General features: G+C 36.6%; 1 protein-coding gene across 7 annotated transcripts in view; it reads left to right on the top strand.

Moving 5' to 3' along the window:
* LOC136879031 (ankyrin-3) overlaps positions 1-27,049 on the top strand; it is a 682,638-nt gene that overhangs the window by 550,661 nt on the left and 104,928 nt on the right. For 5 of the 7 annotated variants that reach the window (XM_067152757.2, XM_067152756.2, XM_067152755.2 and 2 more), the window contains one exon: positions 20,547-20,564. The exons of 1 other annotated variant lie outside the window; for it this stretch is intronic. In XM_067152757.2, coding sequence (XP_067008858.2) covers positions 20,547-20,564 — 18 coding nt within the window. Of the gene's footprint in view, positions 1-11,289; positions 11,368-20,546; positions 20,565-27,049 lie in introns of all 7 variants that reach the window. One more of the 7 variants, XM_067152759.2, reaches the window with a different exon arrangement.

Genomic DNA, 27,049 nt, shown 5'->3' with positions numbered 1-27,049 from the left:
ATTTTAGTGGCTACATTTTCTTATTTTATAAGATTTATTTTCTCCTGGTCAACTTTATAATTACAGTATTGTTAATGCTGATTTTATTTTCTCCTAATGCACTTTTTTTTTAAAGTTTTATGTTGCTGTGTGGTACATAATATTGCACACTAACAAAGTATCCTGAAAGTAAGTGGTAAAGGTGTGATACTAATATTATAATTAATGTGTGTTTTTACACTAATTATTTAACGACAGATACTAATCACTCACCATTTACTGATATTTGCACTTCATATCTGTGGTGGGCTTTTCCTTCATGCACCTGCACTTACGTAACACCTAGGAATTATAAAATCCATTGGAAGTTGGTCTCCAAAGTACTGGCTTTGCAGTGTTTGCATGCAGTTTTTTGTTTTAGGAGGAAACACTGAAGTAAAAGTACTTTTATCATTATCATTTTTATTGAATTTTCTCTCCTTTTTAAAATTGTATTTCTTTTACAGCTAATGTTTTAAAATGATTGATTCTCTCCCCATTTGAACACAAGTCAGTTTATCTCTTGTGTTTCTCTCTGGCCTTCGAATTTGACACCGACCCTTGCAGCTTATGAATGATGTTAAAATAATGTATTTCTTAAAAATCAGAAAATTAAGGTAGTGCTTCAAGTAGAAATTTCCTCTATATCCATAGATTTTAGGTATCAATATTTCAGTTTTAATATCTTTTATAGTCAAAGCTTCCAGTGTTTGTTGAACTATTAAGTTCTTCAACCTGGTGGACAGTGTTGTTTTTTTATGTACGTTATGTATAAGTTGCCGATGTTTCAAATACATTCTTTATCGAGGCGACTGATGTACTCTTTCTCAAAGCGAGGTCTCCCCAGGCAGCTGAAATAGACTGCAAAACTGGTCTCTGTGTCTTGCTATGCTCACACAAACCTTTAGGATATCTTTGGTCCTGTGTTTTAGTGTTCCAAACTCCATACTGGTAATTTGTGAATTATAGGTATCCAAATTGCTAGAATGTTTTGCTGTGTTGTCTGAACTCTGAACACAGCTGAGAAAAAGTTCTGTAAATGTTTCGAAAATATTATTTGTTGAACAGTTATAATGTCCATTGTAAATCTATATTGCAAGTATATTTCAATTATTATAACTTGAATATTTTGTTTATTGCTCATAATTATATGGAAAAAAAATTGCTGCTATTTGTTCATCCTTGGATATTTCCTATACAAAGAAATGTGAAAGGTCAGACCAGGGTCTTAACCCAAAACTTTGCTGCAGGTCAGACCGGGGTCTTAACCCAAATCTTTGCAGGGAGCTCTAAAACCATTGCAGCACCCTTCACACACACATAGGCCTAGCACAGCTTACAGGTGAACAGGCGCTGTAAGGCTTTTATATCAAGAGAATATGATTGCAAGCCAGTATGTAGCGATAACACTAATGGTGTGTTAATACTTAGCTTTTCAGTTTATCAACACATGGTGAATTTTAAAGCTGGCCCTCTGGTGTAGCGGGTAGCGTGCCTGCCTTTTACCCAGAGGCCCTGGTTTCGATTCGTGGCTAGGACAGAGATTTTTACCTGGATCTGAGGGCTGGTTCGAGGTCCACTCAGCCTATGTGATTACATTCGAGGAACTATCCAGCGGTAGGATGGCGGCCCCTGTCTAGGAAGCCAGGAATAAGGGCCGAGAGGATTCGTCATGCTGACCACACAACATCTTATAACGTGCAGGCTTTCGGGCTGAGCATTGGTCGCTTGGTAGGCCATGGCCCTTTAGGGCTGTTGTGCTGTGGGGTTTGCTTTTTTGTTTTTTTAGATAACTCTCAAGTTAATTTTGGGCGAGTGATCAGTAGACACAGTCTTATAGTTGGTGTCCAGGGGCTAGTTGTCCAAGGTACTAAATGCATGTTCTGTTCCCCTGGGAAGTACGTGGGTTTGATTCCCAGTCAGAAAGTTGAAAAATTTAGAAAGCAGATTTCAACATGGGGAGAGGCACATGGCTCTGATGTTCACTCTTTTCCACTAAGTTGTGAGGTTATGTATAATTGAAGCCTTTACCTTCTTGCATGTAAAGAATTTCATTTTTAACGTCTGTATTGACATAACACTCAAATCAAAATTGAGAAGAATCCACCCTTTTGAGTACCAGAATATTAATATATCTTTTTAAAGAAATATGTTTTAACTATTCTGAATTAAAAGTGCATGTAATGTCCCTCATTGTGGACATCTTCACTGTATTGAAGACACAAAGGTAATCCAAAATACATGGCAAATAATTAATAAATAAACACTCTAAAAATCAATTTAAAAATTAGTGGAACACCGCGTATTTATAACACTATTATCTTCTTTTTAATGTACAATTCTTGTATATTACGTCTTGTGGCGATGATATTTCAGATCGTGAAAGATGATATTATGGTGACATTTAAAATTTATCGAGTTGAAATCTCTTGTTGGAAACTGACTAATTTGTACTTGATAACAACTGTTACCTTACTTGACTATTTCTGATGTTTAGGAAGGTTCTCTATCACTCACAGATGAACATATAAAATCTTCTGTGTGATTTTACTTTATAGGTATTTATCTATTTATTGCAATGACTTTTTCAAGATTTATTCTTTAAAATTTATCACATATAGGTAATTAAGAACAATTTTTAAGAAATATTAATCTATTGTGATTGTGAAATGAAATGCTCAGCTTGGTAATGATTACACTGAAAATTTTACATTCTAGTTTCTTACAGTTAAATGAATAAATCACTTTATAATATCCTGGTAGACCCATAATTTTGACTCCTTGAGGGTAAAGCTATAATTCGTGACATTTCATAATTTCTACTTCCATATTACTATATTTAAAATAATTAAAGTTTTGGAAATATTCTCCTGTTGATAAAGGGCATGAAATTTTGATCAGATGAATTATTCTAGAAACTTAGAGGGAAATGTTGAAGTTATTGTTTGGTTCTCTTAAAGGTTGCGGAAAAGCTCATTATGGTTCTTACCTGTAAATGATTTCATCAAAGTGAAACTCTAGATCTGTGATTGCTTGAAAGGCAGGTGTTGGTGTACGGAATGATGTGTGTTTGGAATGCAAGTGTTTGCCTGATATAAGCATTGTGATTGTTTATTTACCCGATAGTTTGTGTGAAAATAATGCTTGATCATAACTTTTTAGAAAGATAATCAGCAGTCATTAGAAAAATATGCTTGAGATTTGTTTTTTATTTTATTGTGTGTATATGGCACATATGCAAAACTTTCAGCACAGTCTTCCTCAGTAAAGGAAGAATTTCTCTTGATATATTTTACTGCTGTGACTGGATGTGGGTGTTAAGAAGAAATACAGAAAAACCTGCATTCAACGGAATCATAGGGGACTTTGAAAATTTTCCGCTGAAGACAGTTTCCGCTTAAAGAAGGTGTACTGTAAAATAGTTTACATTCTCCATTTATTCATACTAGAGATTTGAAAACATGTTAAATATTAACAAAATCTATATATTAAAAGAGTTTACTAAAAACAGCTTTGGAAATTTTTGTTTTATTCTCTCCGGAACTACCTGCCGTGAATCATGATATGTTGATAGGTTTCTAAGTTCAGCCAACTTTGAGTAATCATAAAATCAAATCATCAAATGATCACTCCAGTAATTACAGGCGAAGGCTTACCAGCCCGATTTGTTCTGGGTGATTTCCGACAAAAGAGTAGCGTTACAAAAACGTTGCAAAGTTCGGGCTGGGAAGACTTGGGAGAAAGGAGATGAGCTGCTCGACTAAGTGGTATGTTCTGAGCTGTCAGCGGAGAGATGGCGTGGAGTGACATTAGTAGACGAATAAGCTTGAGTGGCATTTATAAAAGTAGGAAAGATCACAATATGAAGATAAAGTTGCAATTCAAGAGGACAAACTGGGGCAAATATTCATTTATAGGAAGGGGAGTTAGGGACTGGAATAACTTACCAAGGGAGATGTTCAATAAATTTCCAATTTCTTTGAAATCATTTAGGAAAAGGCTAGGAAAACAACAGATAGGGAATCTGCCACCTGGGCGACTGCCCTAAATGCAGATCAGGATTGATTGATTGATTGATTGATTGATTGATTGATTGATTGATTGATTGATTGATTGATTGATTGATTGATTGATTATCCGCAATACATTCTGTACTTAGCAGGTTGCTAAGTGACTAACACTTTCATTAATATTTTGATATATGTGATTTTCATTGTAAATAATGCCATTGCATGCAGCCATGTTTGATTACTACCTGTCAAGCCAGAGAGTATACATTACCTCTGATCACGGAAGAATACTATTCCCTGTTTGATATACTTTGATTCTCTAACCTTTCCCAGCTTCCAAATATATTCAACAGATGGCAGAGCATTCCTAATAACGTACATGCTGCTAAGAGAAAAATGTCTTTGTACAAACAGACCCTCATGACATGGGCCTTAGACATTATCTGAGAACATTTATCTTAGGATAACTTGGCTATATGAGGAAGAGTAAAGGCCATGTATATTAAAAACGTTCTCTGTCTGACAAAAAACGCTCCTTCGAGCTCACAAGACAACCATTCCGTATAGAAGAACTGCCATTGCCTTCTACGACACAATACTAAGCTTTACATCAAGAACTGCAGGATAAAAAGGCGAATGTATGATCGATTTTTACTAAGCACACGGCACGATGACGTCAAAGTATAGGAATTCTGACTACAAACTGTGGCATACCGAATGTGCTTCTCGTTATTCATAAAACCATTGAATGGGCAAACAAAACAATGTGACTACGACAGGCATATGAAGAAGAGTTATATGAGCTAGTTATAACGAATGCTGTCGAGCAGTGCAGGTCTTTTAGTATATTATTAAATTGATTGCTTTTTTTTTACCAGTCAGTACTGTACTTTACATTCTGCAACAGTGAAATAGCCTTCTATGAAGTGCGGTGGTCTTATAGTTGATTACTTGATTTTTTACCAAACCTTTAACCTGAGAAAGACCAAACATATCCAAATAATTTCATCATAAGGCAAATTCTTGTAGCTCCTTGAAACTTCTGATGGTATCTTCATAATTCTTCAATCTGCACTGAATTGTTTCTTCTACAAACAAAATGCTGTCTCTTTTTTTCTCCTCTTCATTTTCCCGTTGTGAGAACTACTGAACCATGGATGGTGAATACTGAAGATTATAGACAGCTATTTGTAGAGTACTGTATGGAAGGCAGATTGTCCAGTGGATTGAAGGAAATATCCAGCAGTTAATCCCAAAATTGAAACGACTGGGAATGAAGCAATGTACCGTACCATATACCTTGCATCACAGCCCGTCTAGAATGTGTAGGATGGTTAAAATAGTACAAAACTATCAAGCAGGAGGATGGAGATTTTCCATTTAAGGTATATTTTGGCTTCTGTTTTTGCATGTGACAGTTTCTGGGGTGGTTTAAATTGCATTTTGCATCCAAGCCAAGGGACTGGGATAATTTTTCATTAAAAGCAGGTTTCCTCTTAACAGAGCATCAGTTTAAGACAGGTTTTACTGTATTTGGTTTGATGTTCATTTGTTTGTTAATATGAGCTCATTTTAAAAAAATCACTATTTATACTGAGCAGTACAGTTTCACATTTTAAAATGTTCTTTTTTATTACTGTCTTATTTCAAGTCCTTGCTTTTAGAAACATCAGAATGGTTTCATATATGCCTGTGTAAGCCTCAAGTATGAGGACATTTCCTTCTTAAGCTATTTATTCAGAGTTTTCTCATGTTACTCCTCCTACAAGTGTCAATACTATATTTCTTTCTTCAGTTTTCTATTGTCTACAAAATTTGGCTTATATGCAGTGTGAAGGAGAAAAAGAGTAATATCCAGTTCCTTGGCTGATTGGTCATTGTATTGGCCGTAGGTTCCTGACCAGTCTGGAGATTTTAACTACCTACTGTTAATTCCTCTAGTGGGCCTGGTCTAGAAAGCCAGAAATAATGGCTGAAAGGTTACTCATAATCTGTAGGCCTTTGGGGCTCTTGCACCATGGGGTTTGTCTGTTTGTTTTCCGGTATGGGTAAATAGGACATTTTTTTTCTTTTTCAACTGTTTGTTTTCACACATACCACAAGCAGTACGGCCCGAATTTTAATGACCTAGAAATTATTTTAAAATGACCTTAAAAAGAGGACTACATGGACTTAAAATTGTTCAAAAATTACCTAAGAAAGAAAACTTCAAAATTACTTCTATTTCAATCTTAGTACACAATACTACCAATTGTTTTTTCACTCAATTCAGCATTCTAGTACCTTAAGAACACCTGTAAATTTTCAAATGTGAAGGACTGGCGATTGTCAACCACAAGAGTTTTATACATTGAAAAGCTGGCTGAAGACACTGCAGCTCTTCTTCCACACCAGAAGGGAGTACTTCTTTCCTGACAGGACATCAGCAGCACCGAGCAAGTGGCTGAGTGGGACTGCCACAACACTGCTGTGCTTCTCCAGTAGGTGTGACATAGCGACAAACAAAACATTGGATTTAGTGTCTCCTAACTTCTATAACAATTTGTTTGTCACTCTTAATAACTGAAAGTTTTGCATTTACACTAGGTTAATCTCTTTTGGATTTTACATAGAATATACTTACCTTTTTGTTATAGTGAGAGCATGTATATTATTTGTAGAGTAGTTCAAGTGAGGAGCATTCTAGAAATTACTATTGCTCTAAAAACAACTGTTCTGAAGCAGCTTGTCAGTGTTGCCAACTTATGATCTGGAAACAATTTAGATTACCACTAAATGAAAAGTTGTTTGTGTACATTAACCATTGTGCTCCTAGCATCCGTATATACGGACGTCGGCGGTATGTGCAAGAAATCCCAATCTAAATAATTTTTTGAAAATATAATACCCTCTCAAAAATACATGTAACCTACGCCAGATTAATTGGGAAGAAATGTTCTACTCATATCAACCGCTTAAACAAACTTTAGTATAGTATATAGTGCCAAAAGAAGTGAGCGAAATCTAGAAGACATTGACCTTGTGCGCCAGCTGACTACGTTGTTTTAGGGAAGTGAATGGTGGTGTTTGTAGTTCTGAAATTTAGTGATTTTGTTCATTTCTTTTTTTCTTTTTCACAATTAGCTTTACTTAAAAAACCATGTTAGGTTTATGGTCCACTCAATCAATACACATCACTTTAAAAGTGAAAACTATTTAATATAAAAACATATTAAACATATTTTGGGACATGTTTCATCTCTATTTGAGACTTCTTCAGCCATAAAATCACGTGGTAGATTACAAAACTCATTGTTCAGGAAATGAAAAAATGGAAGAACTATTTGAGAATATGCTAAAGATAAAATATACACATTATTTACACAGAATTGCCCTCACTTCTTGCAAAAACTTTTGTTATCATCAATGTTAAAATTTGAAATATATCTTGAAATATGACATGCCAGCCATAACGTCTCATAACGGAATACAGTGTTCATTGCTGCTGTCTAGTAATTTAAAACAGAAGAATTCATGACCTTTATGAACTGTTGAGAAAACACTGAAGACAAAATATACACATTATTTAAAAAAAGTAGTTTAACACTTCTTGCAAACAATCTTTCTTCAATGTTAAATTTGAACGGCTTGAAAATGTTACAAGCAGTGTTGGTATCTGGTAGTTTCAGTGTGTTGACTGAGGGAGATTGAAATACTGGGCTCGGAATAGGATTGAGACCAAATCCACTTCAGAACATTTAAAAACTTTAACTCGTATGGAAATTTCTTTCAAAATTAAGCTATTCTGGTAGAAGAAATCTGAAGCCTTTTGAGATAGCCTGTCATATGGCAAAGATCAGACCATGGCTTAAATCTTATGAATATTCCTATTTTTAAAAGACAAGGTCTGGAAAGAAAGAGAGATAAAAATTAATGGGTTTAAAACCCTCGGAAATTTAAGAAAAGAGATTCCATCACAAATGCGTGACGTAAAAGCTTACCATCAAATTTGATGAAACTCCGTATAGCTGGTTCATGACTGAGCCTCACTCTGACTTGCTTCTCGCCACGCTACTGTGCATGTTATAATTATGTTTTCTTTCGTCCAGCGGAACTTGGCTAGGGGAGGTAGGGGGGAGAACAGTGCTATTAGTGGGGGAAGGGGAAATAGCTCAGCCTTTAGTTGGAGCGGGAGGGTGGGATGTTTGTTTTAGAGGAGGTGATTTCAAATTATTAATTTTTCGTGATGATAAAAGCAATGGTATCTCTTCATATAATGGATTTTTGTTCTCTTGTACATCATTCAAATTTTTGTTTGCATTAATACTTTGGTCCAAACTTATATAAATATTTTTGTAATTGCTCATCAGGTTCCCTTTGCTCATTTTTTCCAAAATGGTCGAGTCTCTGTTTAATAATAATGTTATTTGTTTTACGTCCCACTAACTACTCTTTTACGGTTTTCGGAGATGCCGAGGTGCTGGAATTTAGTCCCGCAAGAGTTCTTTTACGTGCCAGTAAATCTACCGACACGAGGCTGACGTATTTGAGCACCTTCAAATACCACCGGACTGAGCCAGGATCGAACCTGCCAAGTTGGGGTCAGAAGGCCAGCGCCTTAACCGTCTGAGCCACTCAGCCTGGCAGTCTCTGTTTAAGTCAGTATATTGGTGACGAGTATCTCCCATATGGACACTCATTGCAGAATACTTCTCATGTCTGTTGGCATTGACATGTTTGAGATATCTAGTTTGAAAACTCCTACCTGTTTGCCCCACGTACATGACAAAGCATTGGTCGTGCTTTAGTTTATAGATTCCTGAATCTATTGTAATTTACACTATTATGGTTATAAAATATATGACCACTATTGTTCTTAGTTGAAAATGAGACTTGACAGTCGTGTGAAGTTCGTAAATTGTACTAATTGGCTTTACGTCGCACTGACACAGATAGGTGTTATGGCGACGATGGGATAAGAAAGGCCTAGGAGTGGCAAGGAAGCGGCCGTGGGCTTAATTAAGGTACAGCCCCAGCATTTGCCTGGTGTGAAAATGGGAAACCACGGAAAACCATCTTCAGGGCTGCCGACAGTGGGGTTCGAACCCACTATCTACCACATGCAAGCTCACAGCTACGCGGCCCTAACTGCATGGCCAACTTGCCCGGTGTTCATTTTTAAATGCTCTTTAAGTGATATGGATGGTTGGAGGCCAGCTTTTTTTTTTTTTTTTTTTTTTTTTTTGAAAATTATATATATTTTTTGATTGACTATTTACTTTTTGCATTTAGTATCTTTTAGAGTATGTATTTTCAAATAAAACATTAAAAATAAAAATATTCAATTTGGACAATAAATAAATGAAATATGCACATTTTAGTAAAATACTACAATAAAGCAAGAAAAGGGCCTGGGATTTCTTGCACATATCTTGCCAAAATGTCTGAGGTCGCAAGGGTTAAAGGCATGGAAGAATGGAAACTTCTTTCTCTCTCACTTAATCAGTGACTGAAAACTTGTTATCTGCTGTGGATAGTTAGTGATTAATAAATTAAAACTTTCCTACTCAGTGTATCATGCTTTCATGGTGTACAACCGGTTTAATGGGTTAAGAATCGCTAGTGTGCTCACGTTAACCTTGAACCACTGTGAGTTTGTCTGTGAAAGAGGAAGCATTTAGTCGCAGGCTTAAATATGGAATGGGGTGACTACGAAAACTGTGTTGCTGTGATGGCGTTACATAAAGTTGGAAAATCTGCAAGTGACATTTTCAAGTCCATTGAAGGATTCAATGAAACCGGGGCTGTGAAGGATCGTCCAAGGGGGGGTCACCCACGCAATGTCACGACTCTAGCAGCACAAAAAGCAGTGGCGACTTGTGTTCAGAGAAATGCAGTATGGAAGCAGGCTTATTGCTGAGGTACAGGACAGTGCCTTGACGCCTGCCTAAGGAAGATGAGAGTGCTAAAATGTCGATGTCTCCTGCAGCATTACGCCCATAACGGTCATCAGAAAATCCTCTTCACCAATGAGAAAATATTCACCATTGAAGAGTCAAAACGATGGGGTTTATGTGACAACCTCTGAGGAAGCCAGTAAAAAAGTTCCCAAAGCTCAGAGGGCCCATCATCCCTCCTCAGTGATGGTTCAGTGGGGGGTGAGTTATTCTGGTGCCACCAACTGCATTTATGCAAAAAAGGAGTTAAAACCAGTGCCAGCACCATTTTGGAGTCTATTGTAAAGAATTTAAGTGGCACATTATTTCAAAACCAACCTTGGACTTCCCAGCAGGATCAACACACAAGGCAAGGTCAACTCAAGGGTGGCTTCAGTGTCATGTCCTCACTTCATTTTGCCTCAAGACTGGCCCAGTAACTGTCCGGACCTAAACCCTTTGGACTACCGACCGTGGTCAGTGCTTGAGGGCATCGTTTGCAAAGAGGAGACACCTCACCATTGAAAGTTAATTAATTCATTTTGTCTGGTAAGCATCAAATATATCACCAGAGATGTGCCAGTGAGATACCTGGAATGTGAGATACAAGGAATGTGCCTCTCACATGGATTCATTGCCAGATCTATGTAGTGTACAGCTTCAACACTATGAGTGATGGAAAAATCTATAAGTGCGTTAAGGTTATTCAAAGAAGTCCAGCAAAATTTTCATGATAACCCACGCTCTGGTGGGTCATTTCTGATCAGCGGCCGTAAAACAGGGCCAAATCCACATGTGCATCCTAGCTTGCACCTGCGACCCCACAAGGTGTGAGAAAAGTGGTATAATAATAATAATAATAATAATAATAATAATAATAATAATAATAATAATAATAATAATATCCTGTTATTATAAAGGATAAACATTTTCCCTATCTCATGGGAGATACATAAAGTTGGCAACACTGCCCCATTAGTGAGGGATACTTTTTTTTTTCCTTATGGTGAGGCAATATTCCCTAAAATATTCTTAATCTTCTTCTGTTGTCCAATTTCTTTTATTCATATGCACTGTAGCAACATTTGGATGCTGGTTTAATTGTAAATCTAATGTACCTGGTGTGAGAGTGTTATGGTGAATAGACAGTAAATATAGCAGCATGTTTACTCGCAGCTTTCAGTTCGACTTGTGCATACAGTAATGTTACTAAATTCACTGCAGGCTGATGGAATGTTCCCATAACTGTTTGCAGCACGTCCATTCTAACAGCATCATCTCACCTGAATAACAAATGAATTACAGAAGATCAATTATGTTTTATTTCTTTCCATTGCTGTGTCCAGCTTCATTTTAGACAGTCTAGATGATTCTTTGGCTTCTCTTGGATCCATTTCTCAGGCACCAGGAATGTGGAGGGAAAGGTATTATTTTAAATCAAATACTCTTAAAGAATCTTGTAGAAATCCTTTGTATAAACATACCTACTTAAAAGCTGATGCTGTGTAGTAGTAATGCTAATAATATGCCTGTTTTAAACATCTGTATGTCTGAGAATGTAAATTTACTCAGTTGTTACCCGTATTAATGTAATCTTGTTTTCCTCAACTCTGCAAGTACTTTTGACTGAAATGTTCCTTGACATCTCTCTGTGTGATCATACAGTGTACAGCTTTGTAAGGCTAATTTTCATGGTAAATATTAAATTGTACATACATTCTGAAAAATATGATAGTCATTATCATTGTAAAGTTTTTGAATTCTTCTGTTTACTGTTCTTATTAGTGGCTATTATATGAATTGAAACATATTTTTAAATAAGCTATTAGTTTATATTTTTCTTATAATACAAGGAGAGTCCAGCAAGGATTCCTGTCCTTCCTCCATGCCATGCATCTGTAAACGAGAGAGCAGTCACCGTTACACCGTTCCTGTACGTCTGTAGAAAACCCACCAACTTCAATGAATGGATAATCAGATTGAAAAGCAATAAAACTTATCCCAGTACATAAGTGTTAAAAGATGCTCTCTCTCATCCTGAAGACGAGTGTTGAAGCGTGTGACAATATTCCATTCAGCCTCACAAATCTTCAAAATTTCAATGCAATCTGCATTACACTACACTGTTTAAATGCTTAATTCAGAAGACATGAAGTGCATTAAAACGATCAATTACTGCTGTGTAATAAGTAATCACGTTGTACACTGTGTTTGGAAGCTTTTAGCAGGCTAGATGAGACCATGACATCACTGGGCGAGCTATTTGGGTCTGGAAGCCATTGCATCATCATCTTGTCCAGAGACTGAGGCTCGCACTTTAGTATTCTTTGAAATAAATCGTCCACGCCAGATTGTTATCTTCTCCAGAATTTTCTTATCCGCAAGGCGAGTTAGCTAAAATACTCACCTTAAATAACTTTTAAACTGTTAAATATATTGAAAATGTATTTCCACTTCAAGTGATTTTTCTAAGGGGCTCATAATACTTGCAACAATACATTTCCAGGTGTCGGTATCTGCTTGGATGATGGTACAGACTTTGCTTTTTAAAATAGTATCACAGTTTTCTACATCTAGCATTCTAGATATGGACATTCAGGGTATGATGGGTGTAATTATTTTCAAAATTTAACTAGGACCAGTTGAGAATTGGAAGGTCTTCAAATGTGCTTTATTTGTAAGCTGTGGGCTGCCCTGTTTGAATGAATTATTAACCAGATGGCCAACGCAGGTGCTTCATGGGCCAATGCCATACAGTTCCTTTGCCCTTCTTTCGACAGCTAGGTATTTGTTCTACTGTGCCCATAAATACCCTATATTATTATTTATTTACTTGAGTCAGGAACAGTATGTACAGTGCTGTAAAGGAATGTCACAATTATAAACTGAAAAATACATTTTTAAAATGTCTCAGATTAGATGATCTTTACCCAGAAATGGGCCACTTTCATAGCACTATCACAGCCTACTATTAACTCTTGCATTGTGCAAGGGTGAAGCTGATGTCTGCCTGAGGTGCCTCTGAATAGGTACTTGGTATCTAATTCCAGTACGGAACTGAACGTCAGCATTCCAGAAGCAATTTCAGTCTGTGTTGTAATAGAACATAAATGCCCTATGATAACACTGTATGCGTTAAAACCTTTAATATCAGTGTAGATTACAGGTAAAAGAAAACATGCCACAGCTTCAAAGGAACAACATTTGTTCAAATAATGTGGTCTGCAGCTGGTGAGCAAAGAACGATTCATACCTGCCAACCTTCAGGAACCAAAAATTAGGAGACACTGAAAATATAACTTTTCTCAGTATCTGATACCAACAGATTTCATAAATAGACTTAATATGTTGAGTACTCACTCTAAAGGTCGGTCTGATCATCAACCGCTCCATCATCAGATAGCCTAAGCATCACTAAAAATCTATACTGGGGAAATGAGGTAGTTTCCCATTGCTTTCCTTACCAAGTCAGAAGTTCCTATTGCATATGAGTCTGCCTAGCCCACTGAAATGCCCACAGCAACCGACCATACAAGCAAAATTTTCACGCCATTCATAACGGACTGGAATTACTAGCATCGCTCATACCTCAGTCTCTTTCATATCGTCAAAGCCAAGGACGAGACTGAGACAGCTCGCTAACAACTGATCACAATAATTGAACTTATTCAAGTCTCCCTGATCAACCTGCTGAACACCACAATCATCATGACTATGGTGAACACAAACACGATGATACACAAGGGAGAAAAGGAATACCACCTATGAGAATTACGATGCTCACTTTTCATTGTAAATCTGCCGATGAGAACAGAACTTCCATCCACACAACACCTAATAAGACATGCTACTCACAGCAGCAAGTAAGAGAAGAATTTTCAGCATTAATAGCGATCAGTGAGAAAAGGGCCTTCAACCATCCTGAAATGATGGAAGTTTCAAAATATATTCTAAGTTTTGCAGTCATTGACTTAAAATTGGAAGAAATAATAACTAATCAGGAGGTTGCGAAGCAGTAAAACAAAAAGCAAAACAGGAGTCTCTCACCTAAATCAGCAAAGTTGGCAGGTATAGAACGCATTCCGCTTTCTCGAGAAGTACTTGTCAGATTTTGGAAATAATCGTGCCTCTCAATTTGCAGCACTCTTATATATAATGCTAGTTGTAGAAAACAGTGCAGTTCCATTTTAAAATACAAATTTAGTACTGTTATCTCACCCTGGGAAAATACTGCAAGTTCAGTTATGAGCCCCTCAATAACATTACTGAAAAAGAGATTTTCAATATCTTAAATGATTTACAAGATATTTGAGGTGAACATTTTAACTGATGCGTTCTGTACATGGTTTTAAGAGGATAACAGTGCCTGGTTCACATCTAGGAGCTTATGCTACTATACCAAAATTATTTAAAAACTGGTGTGCGGCGAGCTAATGGCCATACCATGTTGAATACAATGGGTCACTGCAATTAAGCAACATTAGGCATAGTCCGTACTTGGATGTTTGACCGCTTGGGAACACCATGTACCGTTGGCTCATTTCCCTTTTTCTGGCCCTGTGGTGTAGAGGGTCCATGCCTTCCTCTTACTCGCAGGCCCCGGGTTTGATTCCTGTCCATGTCAGGGATTTTTACCTTTATCTGAGGGAGGTTCAAGGTCCAATCAGCCTGCGTGATTACAATTGAGGAGCTATCTCATGACAAGATGGCAACCCCAGTCTAGAAAGCCAAGAATAATGGCTGAGAGGATTCGTAGTGCCCACCACATGGCACCTCGTATTCAGCAGGCCTTCAGGCTGAGGAGAGGTCGCTTTTTAGTCCATGGCCCTTCAGGGCTGTTGTACCATGAGGTTTGTTTTTGGTGTGCGATGAATGGAATAGAGAAGAGCAGACAAAAAAATTCATAACAATGATAATTCAACACTCAGTGGCTATTCTGAAGAACACGTAACAGTGTTACATATTCCAGACTTACGTACAGTAATGCTTTTTTTTAAATCTCATGAATTTTGTTTCTAGTTTGTGCATGCACTTTTCTTTAAAGTTCTGTCTCTCTGGCAAATACATATTTGGATCAGATAATAAATAGATAAAAAATATGTTATTTTACTCCCTTCACAGTTCAAGTATACTTTGACTTTTCTTTATTGATCTTTCTTATATGTCTTTATTGACTTCTGTGTATCTTTCTCTTTTGTTATCAGTTTCTCATGTTAGGGAAGCATTAACGAGATAGCAGTAAAAGTGAGCAGTTGAATAGGTCGTGAAGAGACATTTCTGTTTTCTTTTCATCGTTCTGTCTTTTTAACAATGCAGGGAAACTTTCAAGCAAGTGTCTTTATGTAACTAGTACAGTTTGTTTTGCATACCTTAGCGTCTGTTGTGGTGGACCGGAAGTAGAGAGCATCGATTTAATTCTTCCAAGATTGAGTTTGATCCCATTTAAGCTGTTACGGCAGGTAATTTGAGGTCTGTTATGTTATACATATCAGTATGTGAAAAAATCTGATGGCACTTTTGGTGACCATCCATTACTCTTTATTTATCTTGCTGTCCAGTTAGTGTTTTTGGTTTCACTGTTAAGTGATAGCAAAAATGGAGCATTGAAATGGCAATTGTAGTTTTCCTTTTCAATAAGTGATTTTTTAAGCTGGCTAAATTAAATATTTGCCTTTTATTTTATTCTTTGTGATCTTCTTAATTCAGTAAACTGGACAGAGCTAAGAAATAATGTTATACAGGATGTTCGTAAAGTCACCGGACTCAATATTTATGAATTTTTTCTGAAGTTTTATTACACAGACAAATCTAGTGATCACAAACAACAGTTCTACATACCTTCAAGTGAAGAAAATTATTTTTTAAACTCCAGTGGAAGTATTCTGGAAGTGTTGAGAGTAATAAATGTTCCGATACAACACTAACTAGTTTCCTGCACATTGTGTTCCCATAGTTTCAGTTCACAACAGATGTTGAAATTGACCACCATTTTCTTGCAGGCACAAATTTACACACGTGTTTTGCGACACTTTTCTCAAAATTACGTGTTAATTCTCTAATATATTTACCAAGGTAGCCATTACTCTCAGCCTCTTACAGATTTCCACGCAGATTTCTCAATGTGCTGGCAAAATCACGAAGGAAAATGTCAGTAAGTAATTTAGGTCTTCCACATCGTTCTTTATCGTCCACAGAGCTCTTGTTATGAAACTTGCATGTAAGATCATACAAGGAAGATTCACCTGATAATGGTTCATCGGGAAATCAATGTCTTCATTTTTCCACACATCCCTCATAACTTTTGCACTCAACGTAAGCCTTCAATAAAGCAACCCATTGCGCGCCCGTAAAATGCATTGTCGCCCACTTGATCTTGTACATCTCAGACTGTGCAAGGCAACAGCTGAGCTATTCTGACAACACTACAATTGATTCTACAATGTCTTGATAACATCTCATAACAAAGCTTGCCATATTATTCTGTCAGATACGTGAGCTATGATTTTTCAAATTCAGAGTCCAATGACTTTGCTAATGCCCTGTATTTTATGTTCATATTAATATAACTTACTGTACTCTCTAAAAACGGCCATTTTGTTATTAAGCTCAATGTATGTTTATCCCTTCTTGGTTCAAGCATTCTCCAGAATTTTTAGAATGTGTTTGATGTTTTTTAATGCAATACATGTCATCGATTAGTTGGAAACAAAGAAACCTGTTTCAGTCTTCCTGTGGAGCGTACTAATTGATTGTGTTGAAGGACGATGGGACCCTGCTTCTTCATATCAGATATCAGAACTTTGAGGAGTGCAACAGTGACACGGAGGTATTACCTGACTCAGTTCGATAGGAGACACAATCATGTGCAGGCTGCTAAAAACTGTTGCAGAGACGTTAAGGGCATTGCAGGAGGTCTACGGAGGAGAAGCTCTGAAAATGATAACTCTACACAAATGGTACAGGAGGTTGCAAAGGGGACAGAATAATGTTGAAGATGAAGCATACACATCTGTAACCCCTGAGAAAATTGAGGAAAATATTTCCATGCCACAGTGCGGCACTCCTCGAGATTGTGACGTCTAGTATGCTGAAGCAGGATCACCAATTCTCACCACATTTACATCTTATCAAATATTTCCAGGAAATTTTTGATAGTACTACATAAATGAAATACTTCGAAAAAAATAATAATGGAGCATTAAAAGTGTTGCATTCAGTGAAGTACTGTCCCTATATGCACAAGAATACAGAAGAAGTAATAATGTTCTAATACAAATTACTCATATTTCTGAACTAGAACTTGGAAATTTTCACCTAAATATTACTGTTAGAATCTTTGAAGAAAGCAAAATCGGTGTGAATGCTTTGTCAGGGCCTTTAATGTAGCAAGCAGATGGACCATAATGAGCTTTTCTCCACGTTTGAAATGTGTTTGTACAAGATTTTATAAAATGCAGCAATTCTATAAACAAGAATTTGTCCACGATAGTTCACACAAAGTTTATTATTTCATTATTTATATTTGCCAGAATTGTAACTAAGAGTGAGGGAAGTGGCTGCTCTGGTCAGTATTCCATGTTCCAGGTGACTCAGTTTCAACTTCATTTCCTTATAATCTTCCCTTAATTCCTACTGAAAGTAGTTTTTTGGACACAACATTTTTAATGTGAAACAAAATGGTTTCAACTTCTCTTCCTGTTGTCACCATGTGATATTTTCTTGCACTGTATTGTATCAAATTTTGTTTGTTACATGTGTTTCACAGTAAAGTTGGTAAAACAATCTTCCAAATGGTCCCTTTCACCGTTAAAGCAAAAATTACTGTGGTCTTTCATCACCGTTAAAGAGTGAATGATACACATTCAAGTAGAACTGTGCTATAGGATTTAACAGCGAGCGCCTTAACCTTACTTCATTAATGCTGTTCTATATCAGAAATATAGGAAATCTCTAATTAATCAATTTATTTATTAATCATAAATCTCTTGTTTCTGTGGCTGGTTGTTTCATTAGTAATGGAGCCAAAAACTTTTATTGCATTTGTGGTAGTTGCCCTGTTATAAATTTGTCATTTAAAAACTATACTTTACATTAACTGCATGGGGTAAGAAAATAAGAAATGAATATTGAGATGTACATACCAGCAAGACTGATACTGGCAGGAAAGAGGTGTAAATTCTTCCAGTGTTGCAGTCCAACATAGCAGAGTGTGAAATTTAGGAAGGTGAAATAATAGATTTGAATCTAAACTCCTGTTTTGTAGCGCAGGTAATGACAATCTTAAATGTCATTGCAACCTATTTATTTTCAGGTATGTGATGCAGCATACAAAAAACCATGCCACATGTTGCTTGGAGAAAATTTTCAGTACAGTGTAAAACTCAGGTTGGATCAAAGGACTGTTTCTGACATCTGCCAGATAAAATACAGTAGAGCCTATTAAACAGCCTACATTAAATTGAAATCTGAAGATATACTTGTACAGATTTTTTCTATCCCAACATAGGCTTAGTCTCCGCCTGGTTCTCTTGCCTTTTGTTATTTTGTAGGTAGGCTATCCTCCATTTGTCTCGCATGACTCCCTATCCATCAAGTTCATTTTAAGTAAGTCCGCATTGCAGAGGCAAACATAAATCATAAAGGAAAGGGCAAACTCCATGGCACTACAGCCCTGATGGGCCTTGGCCTCCCAAGCAACTGCTGCTCAACCTGAAACCCTGTGATTACGAGGCAATGCGTAGTCGGTGTGACAAATTGCCTCCGTCATTATTCTTAACTTTCTAGACCACAGTCACTATCTCCCTGAGCCTGATATCACAGTAAGAAAATATCAAGCAGTGTCTAGGGCAGATATTGATTTGGTTGAATCCACTGAGAAACATTTGCTATCTACGAATCACAGTCTGTACAAAAATCAATCTACAGTGATGAGAATCGAAGGCAATGAAAAAGCAGCAGCAATCCAGAAAGGAGTGGGGCAAGGCTACAATTTGTCTCCGCTTTTTTTTCTGTATTTACATAGAACCGGCAATAAAGGATAAAGGAAATCAAAGAGGAATATGGAAAGGGAATCACAATCTAAGAAGAGGAAATCAAAACTCTAAGATTTGCCGATGATATTGTTATTCTGAGTCTGCAGAAGATCTAGAGAAAATGAAGAATGGTATGGACTAAGTCTTGGAAAAGGATTACAGATAAATCCAAAACAAAGGGAATGGAGTGCAGTTGAATGAAGTCTGGTGATGCAGGAAATATTATATTAGGAAATGAAGTCATAAAGGAAGTAGATGAATATTGTTACTTGGTTAGTAAAATAACTAATGATGGAAGAAGTAAGGAGGACATAAAATGCAGACTAGAAAGAAAAGAAACTTGCTCATTTCGAACATTGATATAGGAATTAGAAAGATGTTTTTGAAGACTTTTGTCTGGAGCGTGGCATTATATGGAAGTGAAACATGAACGATAACAAGCTCAGAAAGAAAGAATGCTGAAAGTCAGATGGGTAGATCGAATCACAGATTAAAAGATACTGAATTGAATTGATGAGACAAGAATGATTTGGTAGAATTTGACCAGATGAAGAGAGAGAATGGTAGGGCATATCTTAAGACATCCAGGGCATATGCAGTTGGTTTTTGAGGGAAGTGTAGGCAGTAAGAACGGTAGGGATAGACCAAGGTATGAATGTGACAAGCAGATCAGAGTAGCTGTAGGATGTAGTAGTTACGTAGGAATGAAAAGTTTAGCACAGGATAGGGTGGCATGGAGAGCTGCATCAAACCAGTCTATAGACTGACGACCCAAACGACAACAAATCACTTACTCAAAACACAAACTGTAATATAATTTAATAATTACTTAAGAAACTGAAAGAAAATAGTCCTGTTCATCAAATTGGTGTATAAAATTACTCTTGATAACTGTACATACAGCTGCCATATTATGTTTTGAATTATCAGAATAATGAGTTTTCAAAACAGATGGGAAACTAATTCACCTGATCAGAACTCCCCTGAAGTTGAGATTCAAAATATTTACCTTCTTTTGTTCACCTCACTATTCTAAAGAATAGATGTAATGCGGATCGACAAAGTTTTGAACAACAGTGACAAAATCAGAGACTAGAATTGATTTCTTCAGCCGTCTATGAAGCCATCATGATGCTTATCTTGTAATGCTATATTTTCATTTAGAACAGACTGTCTGGTTTAATAAATAGGTAATGTAGCCTACTAAGAATTAAACATTTAAAAATAATTAAACCTTTATTACTATAATAGTGTGACCATACAGTTTCCAACATGAACAAAGTTTTGTAAGTTTGAATATCGAATGTGTTTATTTTGCTTTAATTGTGAAAGTGGCCATTTGGAAGATGTAATATTTTACATGGCAAATCTTTATGTTGTACTTCAGTCTACCAAGACTTCAGACTTGCTTGACCTGTCCACTTTTGTGAATATATCTATATTGTTTCATGCACTATTCCATGTACATTAATGGCAAGTTGATAGGCTTTTTATTTTAGTTATATATTTTTAATTTAACTAACTGCATTTTTCATCTTAATTTTTTTATATATTTGCGGTGACACTCACAGCATTCCTCATTGGAAAAAGTAAGTGCAGTAGTGAATTTTGTGTTATGTGTCATATTTGGTGAATGGTAGCATGCATGTTACACAGTTCGTGTGCATTTCTCTTTTCATGTTAGGACGATTACACTTTGCTTGTGTCGAAGTACAGCATTTGAGAAGAAGTGTTTGAGTCCTAATGACGAGTGTTATGAAATTTCAGCAACGTTTTAGTGATGAGTAATGTTACCTACAGACTAATGAAAGATAGTTTTAAAATATTTTAATTAGTTAGGAAATTGCCGTGCTTGTACTGTCATTCTGTTGGTATGTTGCATACCTAATTTTATAATAATAGCAAAGAAAAAGATTTTTAAGACATTCTGTAACTAAGCCCCCTTTTTTCCCTTCATAGGTGATGATTAGAGCCTGGAACTTAAAGCATTTATTTTGGCTAAAATAGGCATTTATAATGACAGACATGGGCATTAAAATAATAAGGATGGTTTAATGTAAGCAACATAATGCACTTAATATTACATCCTGCTGTGGGTGGGGGTGATAGAATAACATCAACGGTATCCCTTGCCTGTCATAACAGGCGACTAAAAGGAGGACCAGGGGCTGTCAGTTTGGGAGTGTGTGTTGGTGACCACGGTACCCCTAGCTGAATCTGGCGTTGCTTCCACTTGCTTGTTTCTAGTTCCTTGCTCTTATCTTTCATACCCGAACTCCCTTGGTTAACTCTTATTCTTTTCCGACCCGAACGGTATTAAGTTTCCAAGGCCTACAGAGTTCTTTCTTTTCACGCCCTTTGTGGCCCTTTTCTTTCTTTGGCCAATACCTTCATTTTTCTCAGTGCCAGACTTTTTCCATTTTCTTTGTGATTAGTGTTAATAGAAGATGGTTACCAAGTTGCTCCTCCTCTTAAAACAATAATCACCACCATCACTTAATCTTACATAGCAGGAACGGGACCTGGCAACCCTCTCGACCATTTGGCTTGCGGAGTGAGTTTTCAGTAGAAATTTGTTTACTATTAAAATATTGTTCGTGTAAGTGTTATTTTTTATCTATTAAGTTAAAATAAAAATATCTTCTTTATTAACACAGTACATTGGAATCATATTTTCTTTTCTTTCCATTGATTAATTTTAATATATAATGTACCCTTTAAATTCTTAAGAGTTATCAGTGCAATACATAAGAGCAGAAAATATTCACAACAACTCAAAAGGAGGCAAAAAAGGCATTAAACTATCAAATAGACAATAGAAACTAAAATAGACCAAAAAAAAAAAAGGCAAAATAAAAACTCGTCCTACCCTTCCCAAACGTACGGGGACATGTTTGTCTCTATTTGACACTTTGATATAATCACCCAAATAAAAAAAGGCATTTTCCCTAACTTACGGGCTATAGTGATGATAGCATTATATTATATGTTTGAATTTTGTTATAACTCGAAAACAAGTACAGTACAGCCATTCTATGATGTTTGATAGAAGTTTTACAATATTTTAGCCACTTCTATACAAGATGCGGGGTGGAATGGCTGACTCGGTAAAGGCGAGTTTGATTTCAACTAGTTCGGTGAGTGGTACTTGAAGGTGCTCAAATCGACAAGTCTCGTGTCAGTAGACTTCTCAGCACGTGAAACAAGTCCTAGGAGACAACATTTCCGGAACCTTTGCGTTTCTGAAAACGATGGAAGTACTTAGCGGGCTGCAAGGTTGCCAACATTGGATTTAAAAATTTATTGTACCAAGTCTTCAGAATGATGGAATATTTATCAGTATGGTATTATTGTACAATTAAAAAAAAACACTTTTAATGAAGATAAGTATTTTTATTACTCACATCAAGATGATGAAGTTAGAGGTGGCACGGTGTCAGAACCCATCAGTGATGCTATGCGAGGAGCCAGGGCCAGGAGAATTCTCTCGAAACTCTGCAGCTGGCACCTCCACGGTTTTGACTCACTTCTTCGTGAAGCTTTGCTAGTGTTATTGAAGGCAAGGGCCAGGGGCTACCTTTGTCACAGTGTGGATTGTTAGGAGAGGAATTACACTTCTGCATGGTTTCTGTTGATAACATCCACATCATGATAATGATCAGCTTCCTGACTGCACTAAGCTTAGGAACAAGAGAAAATCGTACAGACAGTGAGCAAGCATGGCCAGTATTGTCAACTGTTTTCAAGATTATCTATGTTTTGCTAGTATCGTATATTGTACCAATCTCAAATTAAATATCGGACAGGTCGGTATCTCTGGTGGGTTGTAAAACCAATGACAATATATATATTATATTATATTTTTACAAGATCTTCCAATTTTTTAAATTTCTGTTTTCACTTTTCTTTTGGAACAAAAGATCACCACTTGAAATTTTTAAAAATACATATATTTTATCTTTTGGTTAACAATTTATAATCAAATAAAACCAAATTTCTATCATTTATTTTAAAAATTATGAATTTTTTATCTTAGAAGGCTTTGCTACTTTTCTATTTATTTTATCCTTGATTTCAATATCTGTTCTCTATCTTCTCTGATTGCTGTTATAGACTTAATATAAAAGCATTAGATATTTAAATGATCTTATAAAATGGAAATTAATCTCTTATTCCTATTGCTGTACTCGTCACAAACAGAGTGTTAAAATGTGTATTCGTTCTGTGTATTCCACTAATCTACTAACAACTTACCTTCTGTCTTCTTTTTAGATAATTCTTGATCAAATCCTTTTCATCTTTAATTTTATCAACTAGTGAACTTCATTAATGACATTGACCAGTAACCTCATAGTTAGGCCCGTTAAACAATTACGATCATTATCAGTATTATGCTTATGTGCAAAGTGGTTGCAAAGTCAGCATATATCAGTTAGACTCTCATTCATTGAACAGTTCCACTTGAGTGACCAGCTTATTGTGCAGCAACCAGAAAAGGGAAAAAAAGAAAAAAAGTGAAGCATATTTTGGATATCTAACTGGACTATGATGCATGGAACATCGAAATATAAGAATATGATATAAATCATAAAACAGAAGCTAAGAAGCAGTACAAGACTTCACACAAAGGATAATGACAGGTCAGTTTACGTAAAGCAAGCAGTAGAAAGGAGAGATAAGAACAAACATAGAACACGTCAAAGACCAAAGACAAACTTTCATTTTTGTACACAACTGAGGGACTCTCCTCTTAAATCCTTGAACTTATTAATGGCTCATGCATTATAGAACAAGAAAATCCATGAATACTCTGCTGTCTGTGAAAAACATCCACAGTTAGGAATGAGTGGTGGGCTAAGACCAGACTCAAAAATTTAGTTCTTTTATGATATTATGAATTGACTAATATTCATGATCACTACTTCATTATTTAAATATTGCATTCATATCAGTGTAATTAGTGACAGGGATTTTTAAATTACTTAAGCAAGTCGGAAAGTAAGTTTGCTCAGTTTATTACTCTGAAATGAAGGGATGTGGCTTGTTGGAGTGTACGAGACCTGACCGAAAATGAGAAAGGTACTTATCATGGGAGGACTTCATGCATCATCTGATTTCTCTGAGCAGGATTAACATAGTATTTCTGTTCTCGTTCACCATTCATGTTTGCTGGTGAATGAATGCTCTATGCTTTCTCTTTCCCCATCATACAGTGCTGTGAATAAGTGGTAAATTGTCGGCCTCGAGATCCCAAGATCGTGTGTTTAAATCTGGTAGAGGTAGTTGTATTGGTGAAAAACGAGAAAGATCTGTTTAGCACTCCAGGTCAAACAATGCAGGCATATCAAAGATTTCTAGTGACACATTCTGTGTTTATCCGACAAAATTCATTCACAGATCACCAAACAGAGTTCAGGTTTACTCTGCTATCTGGTGGAGTAACATGGAACATCAAAATTGATGCACAGGCAGCCTAAATTGTATCAGATGAAAATGCCTGCACACTGTAGCCGAGATGATATTATTATTATTATTATTATTATTATTATTATTATTATTATTATTATTATTATTATTATTATTATTATTATTATTATTATTATTATTATTATTATTATTATTATTATTATTATTACTTTGTGTCAGCGGGTAGTTATGTTAATGCAACAACTGGTAGTGTGTAACTTAAAAATGAAAATCCACAGCCTGTTTCCAGTCATTCAACCAGGTTAGGAATGGAATGAACAAAGCCCCCATCTAGTGGCGAGGATAGGAATCGTGCTGGCTGCCGAAGCCTGTCGCACTCCTCTGGGGCAATGATTAATGATTGACAGACGAAATGATATTGGAGAGTGTTGCTGGAATAAAAGATGACAGGAAAACCTGGAGTATCGGGAGAAAATCCTGTCCTGCCTCCACTTTGTCCAGCACAATTCCCACATTGAGTGACCGGGTTTTGAACCACGGAATCCAGTGGTGACAGGCCAGCATGCTACCACTTGATCCATGGAGGCTCAGCGTTTAACTTCTAAAATTTATTTATTAATTACTAATAGCTACTTACACTGCACTCAGACACACCAAGTTACACAGTTCATACTCTCTCTTACTCTCAATGTTCTGTCACACTAACCCACACTCGGTCTTCGTTCACTAACACCTACAGACTCAGTCAGTCCCACAGTTACTGTTGCTGCATTTATCACAGCCCACATACGACAGTCTCACAGCTTGGTATGAACTACCCGGTGACTGTGTTCACTGTCCCATGCCTATACTCAGTGTTCTCTTCCACACTGTGACAGACAGGCAGAACAAACACTCAGTTCCACGGACAGAACACTCCACAGACTGCCTCCCTTCCTGCAGCGACACTCGCTCACTGACACAGCATGGCTGAACTCTCCATTCCAATAGAAATGACCTGAACCACCTCTGGCAAGTCTTGCATGTCTTATATAGCCAGACGGCCCTTTGAGAGACTTCGGACATTAGAAGCTCGTGGAAGTCTCTGGAGACGGAAGGCTCTCGGTTCAGAGTTCACCAGGCAAGTTGGGCGTGCGATGCAGCTGTGAGCTTGTATCCGGGAGATAGTGGGTTTGAACCCCACTGTTCACAGCACTGAAGATAGTATTCCATCGTTTCCTGTTTTCACACCAGGTACATGCTGGGGCTGTGCCTTAATTAAGGCCACGGTCGCTTCCTTCCCACTCCTAGCTCTTTTCTATCCCATCGTCGCCATAAGAACTATCTGTGTTGGTGCGACGTGAATCAAATTATTAAAAAATTCAGATTTCTCGTACTTTCTACATAGCCAGAGACCTCCAGCGACATAATGGCCGATGGCAGTACGGTAATCAGTGCACGCTGGCTCTCTTACAATTGGCTCACTGTGGGCGAATAGTGAGGCTCCAACATAGTGACATCACTTTCTGTCCAGTGCAGGCTGCCCCTCCCTATTACATAAGCCAAAATGATGGACACAGAGGCCTTCTGCGTTACATTATTATTGCTAATGCTCTGTAAATTCATAATACTATTTTTTACACTTGTTGGACAGACATTTCTGCCTCTTCACACAAAGATACTGGTGTGTTCCATCCCAGCTCAATCCGGTGGTACACCAACCATGTGTCGGTACATAATCAAACTCCTGTAGGACAAAATTTTGACATCTCTGTCTCTCTAAAAACCATGAAAATAATTTGTGTGTCGTAGAACCAATATTATTATTTATTTATTATTCACTAATCAGCCAACTAGCAACCATGATAAGTTTCATCACACATTTTTTAAATTATTATTTATAAATTTCATTTTCCGTATTGACAGATTCAAAGTATTTATTTTAAATTGTGTATTGATTGGTGGAAAAACACTTTTCTTATCTATACTTTTCATCATACATTCGGGCGTTTATTCAATTTTCGATTGATCCAGTAGATTTTCATTAGCTCGCTGTGTCAAGCACGGAATTCATCAGACTACTTTGCACCAGTTACCCACTTCTCATCCCGGAAAGTCCCAAAGTCACGATGTTTGTTCTGAAAAGGTCTCATTTGTTTGTGCACACCATCTGGTCATGGGCCCATTTCTGTGAGATATTATTATTAATTTTATTATTTCAATATATTTTTTGGAAATTGTAGTGCATCCTGCTTTCTGACTTACCTAAGTAGTTTAATTTTGACCAAGCATTTACTTTTACTTCTTAAAACAGTATTAAATCTCCTACTTAGCAAACAGAAGATTAATTAGTGTATCGTTGCATAGTCGAATAGATTATCTATTAAATTATAACAGAGATCATTAAGAGAATAAATGTTTGGATACATACTAGCCATTAAGAAAATGATTTTGTTTCCATCAGAATGTTTTGTTGTTCAGAACTGTAATGCAAGCGATTGTATGTACTTTAATTCTTCAGTGTATAGAACTTTCTTTGTATCATTTCCCTCTCTGTTCAGCTTACGATTCATGAGATGCATCGTGACATCCCCTTGTGTGAAACTGTGTACCATAACTAATAACTAATTTGTGTGTGTTTGTATTTACAGTATATGTACAAAAATAT

This window comes from Anabrus simplex, chromosome 8 (genome assembly GCF_040414725.1).
Source record: "Anabrus simplex isolate iqAnaSimp1 chromosome 8, ASM4041472v1, whole genome shotgun sequence".
NCBI classification, from domain to species: domain Eukaryota; kingdom Metazoa; phylum Arthropoda; class Insecta; order Orthoptera; family Tettigoniidae; genus Anabrus; species Anabrus simplex.
Note: the sequence above shows the minus strand (reverse complement) of the source record. Positions and strands in the feature narration are given on the sequence as shown.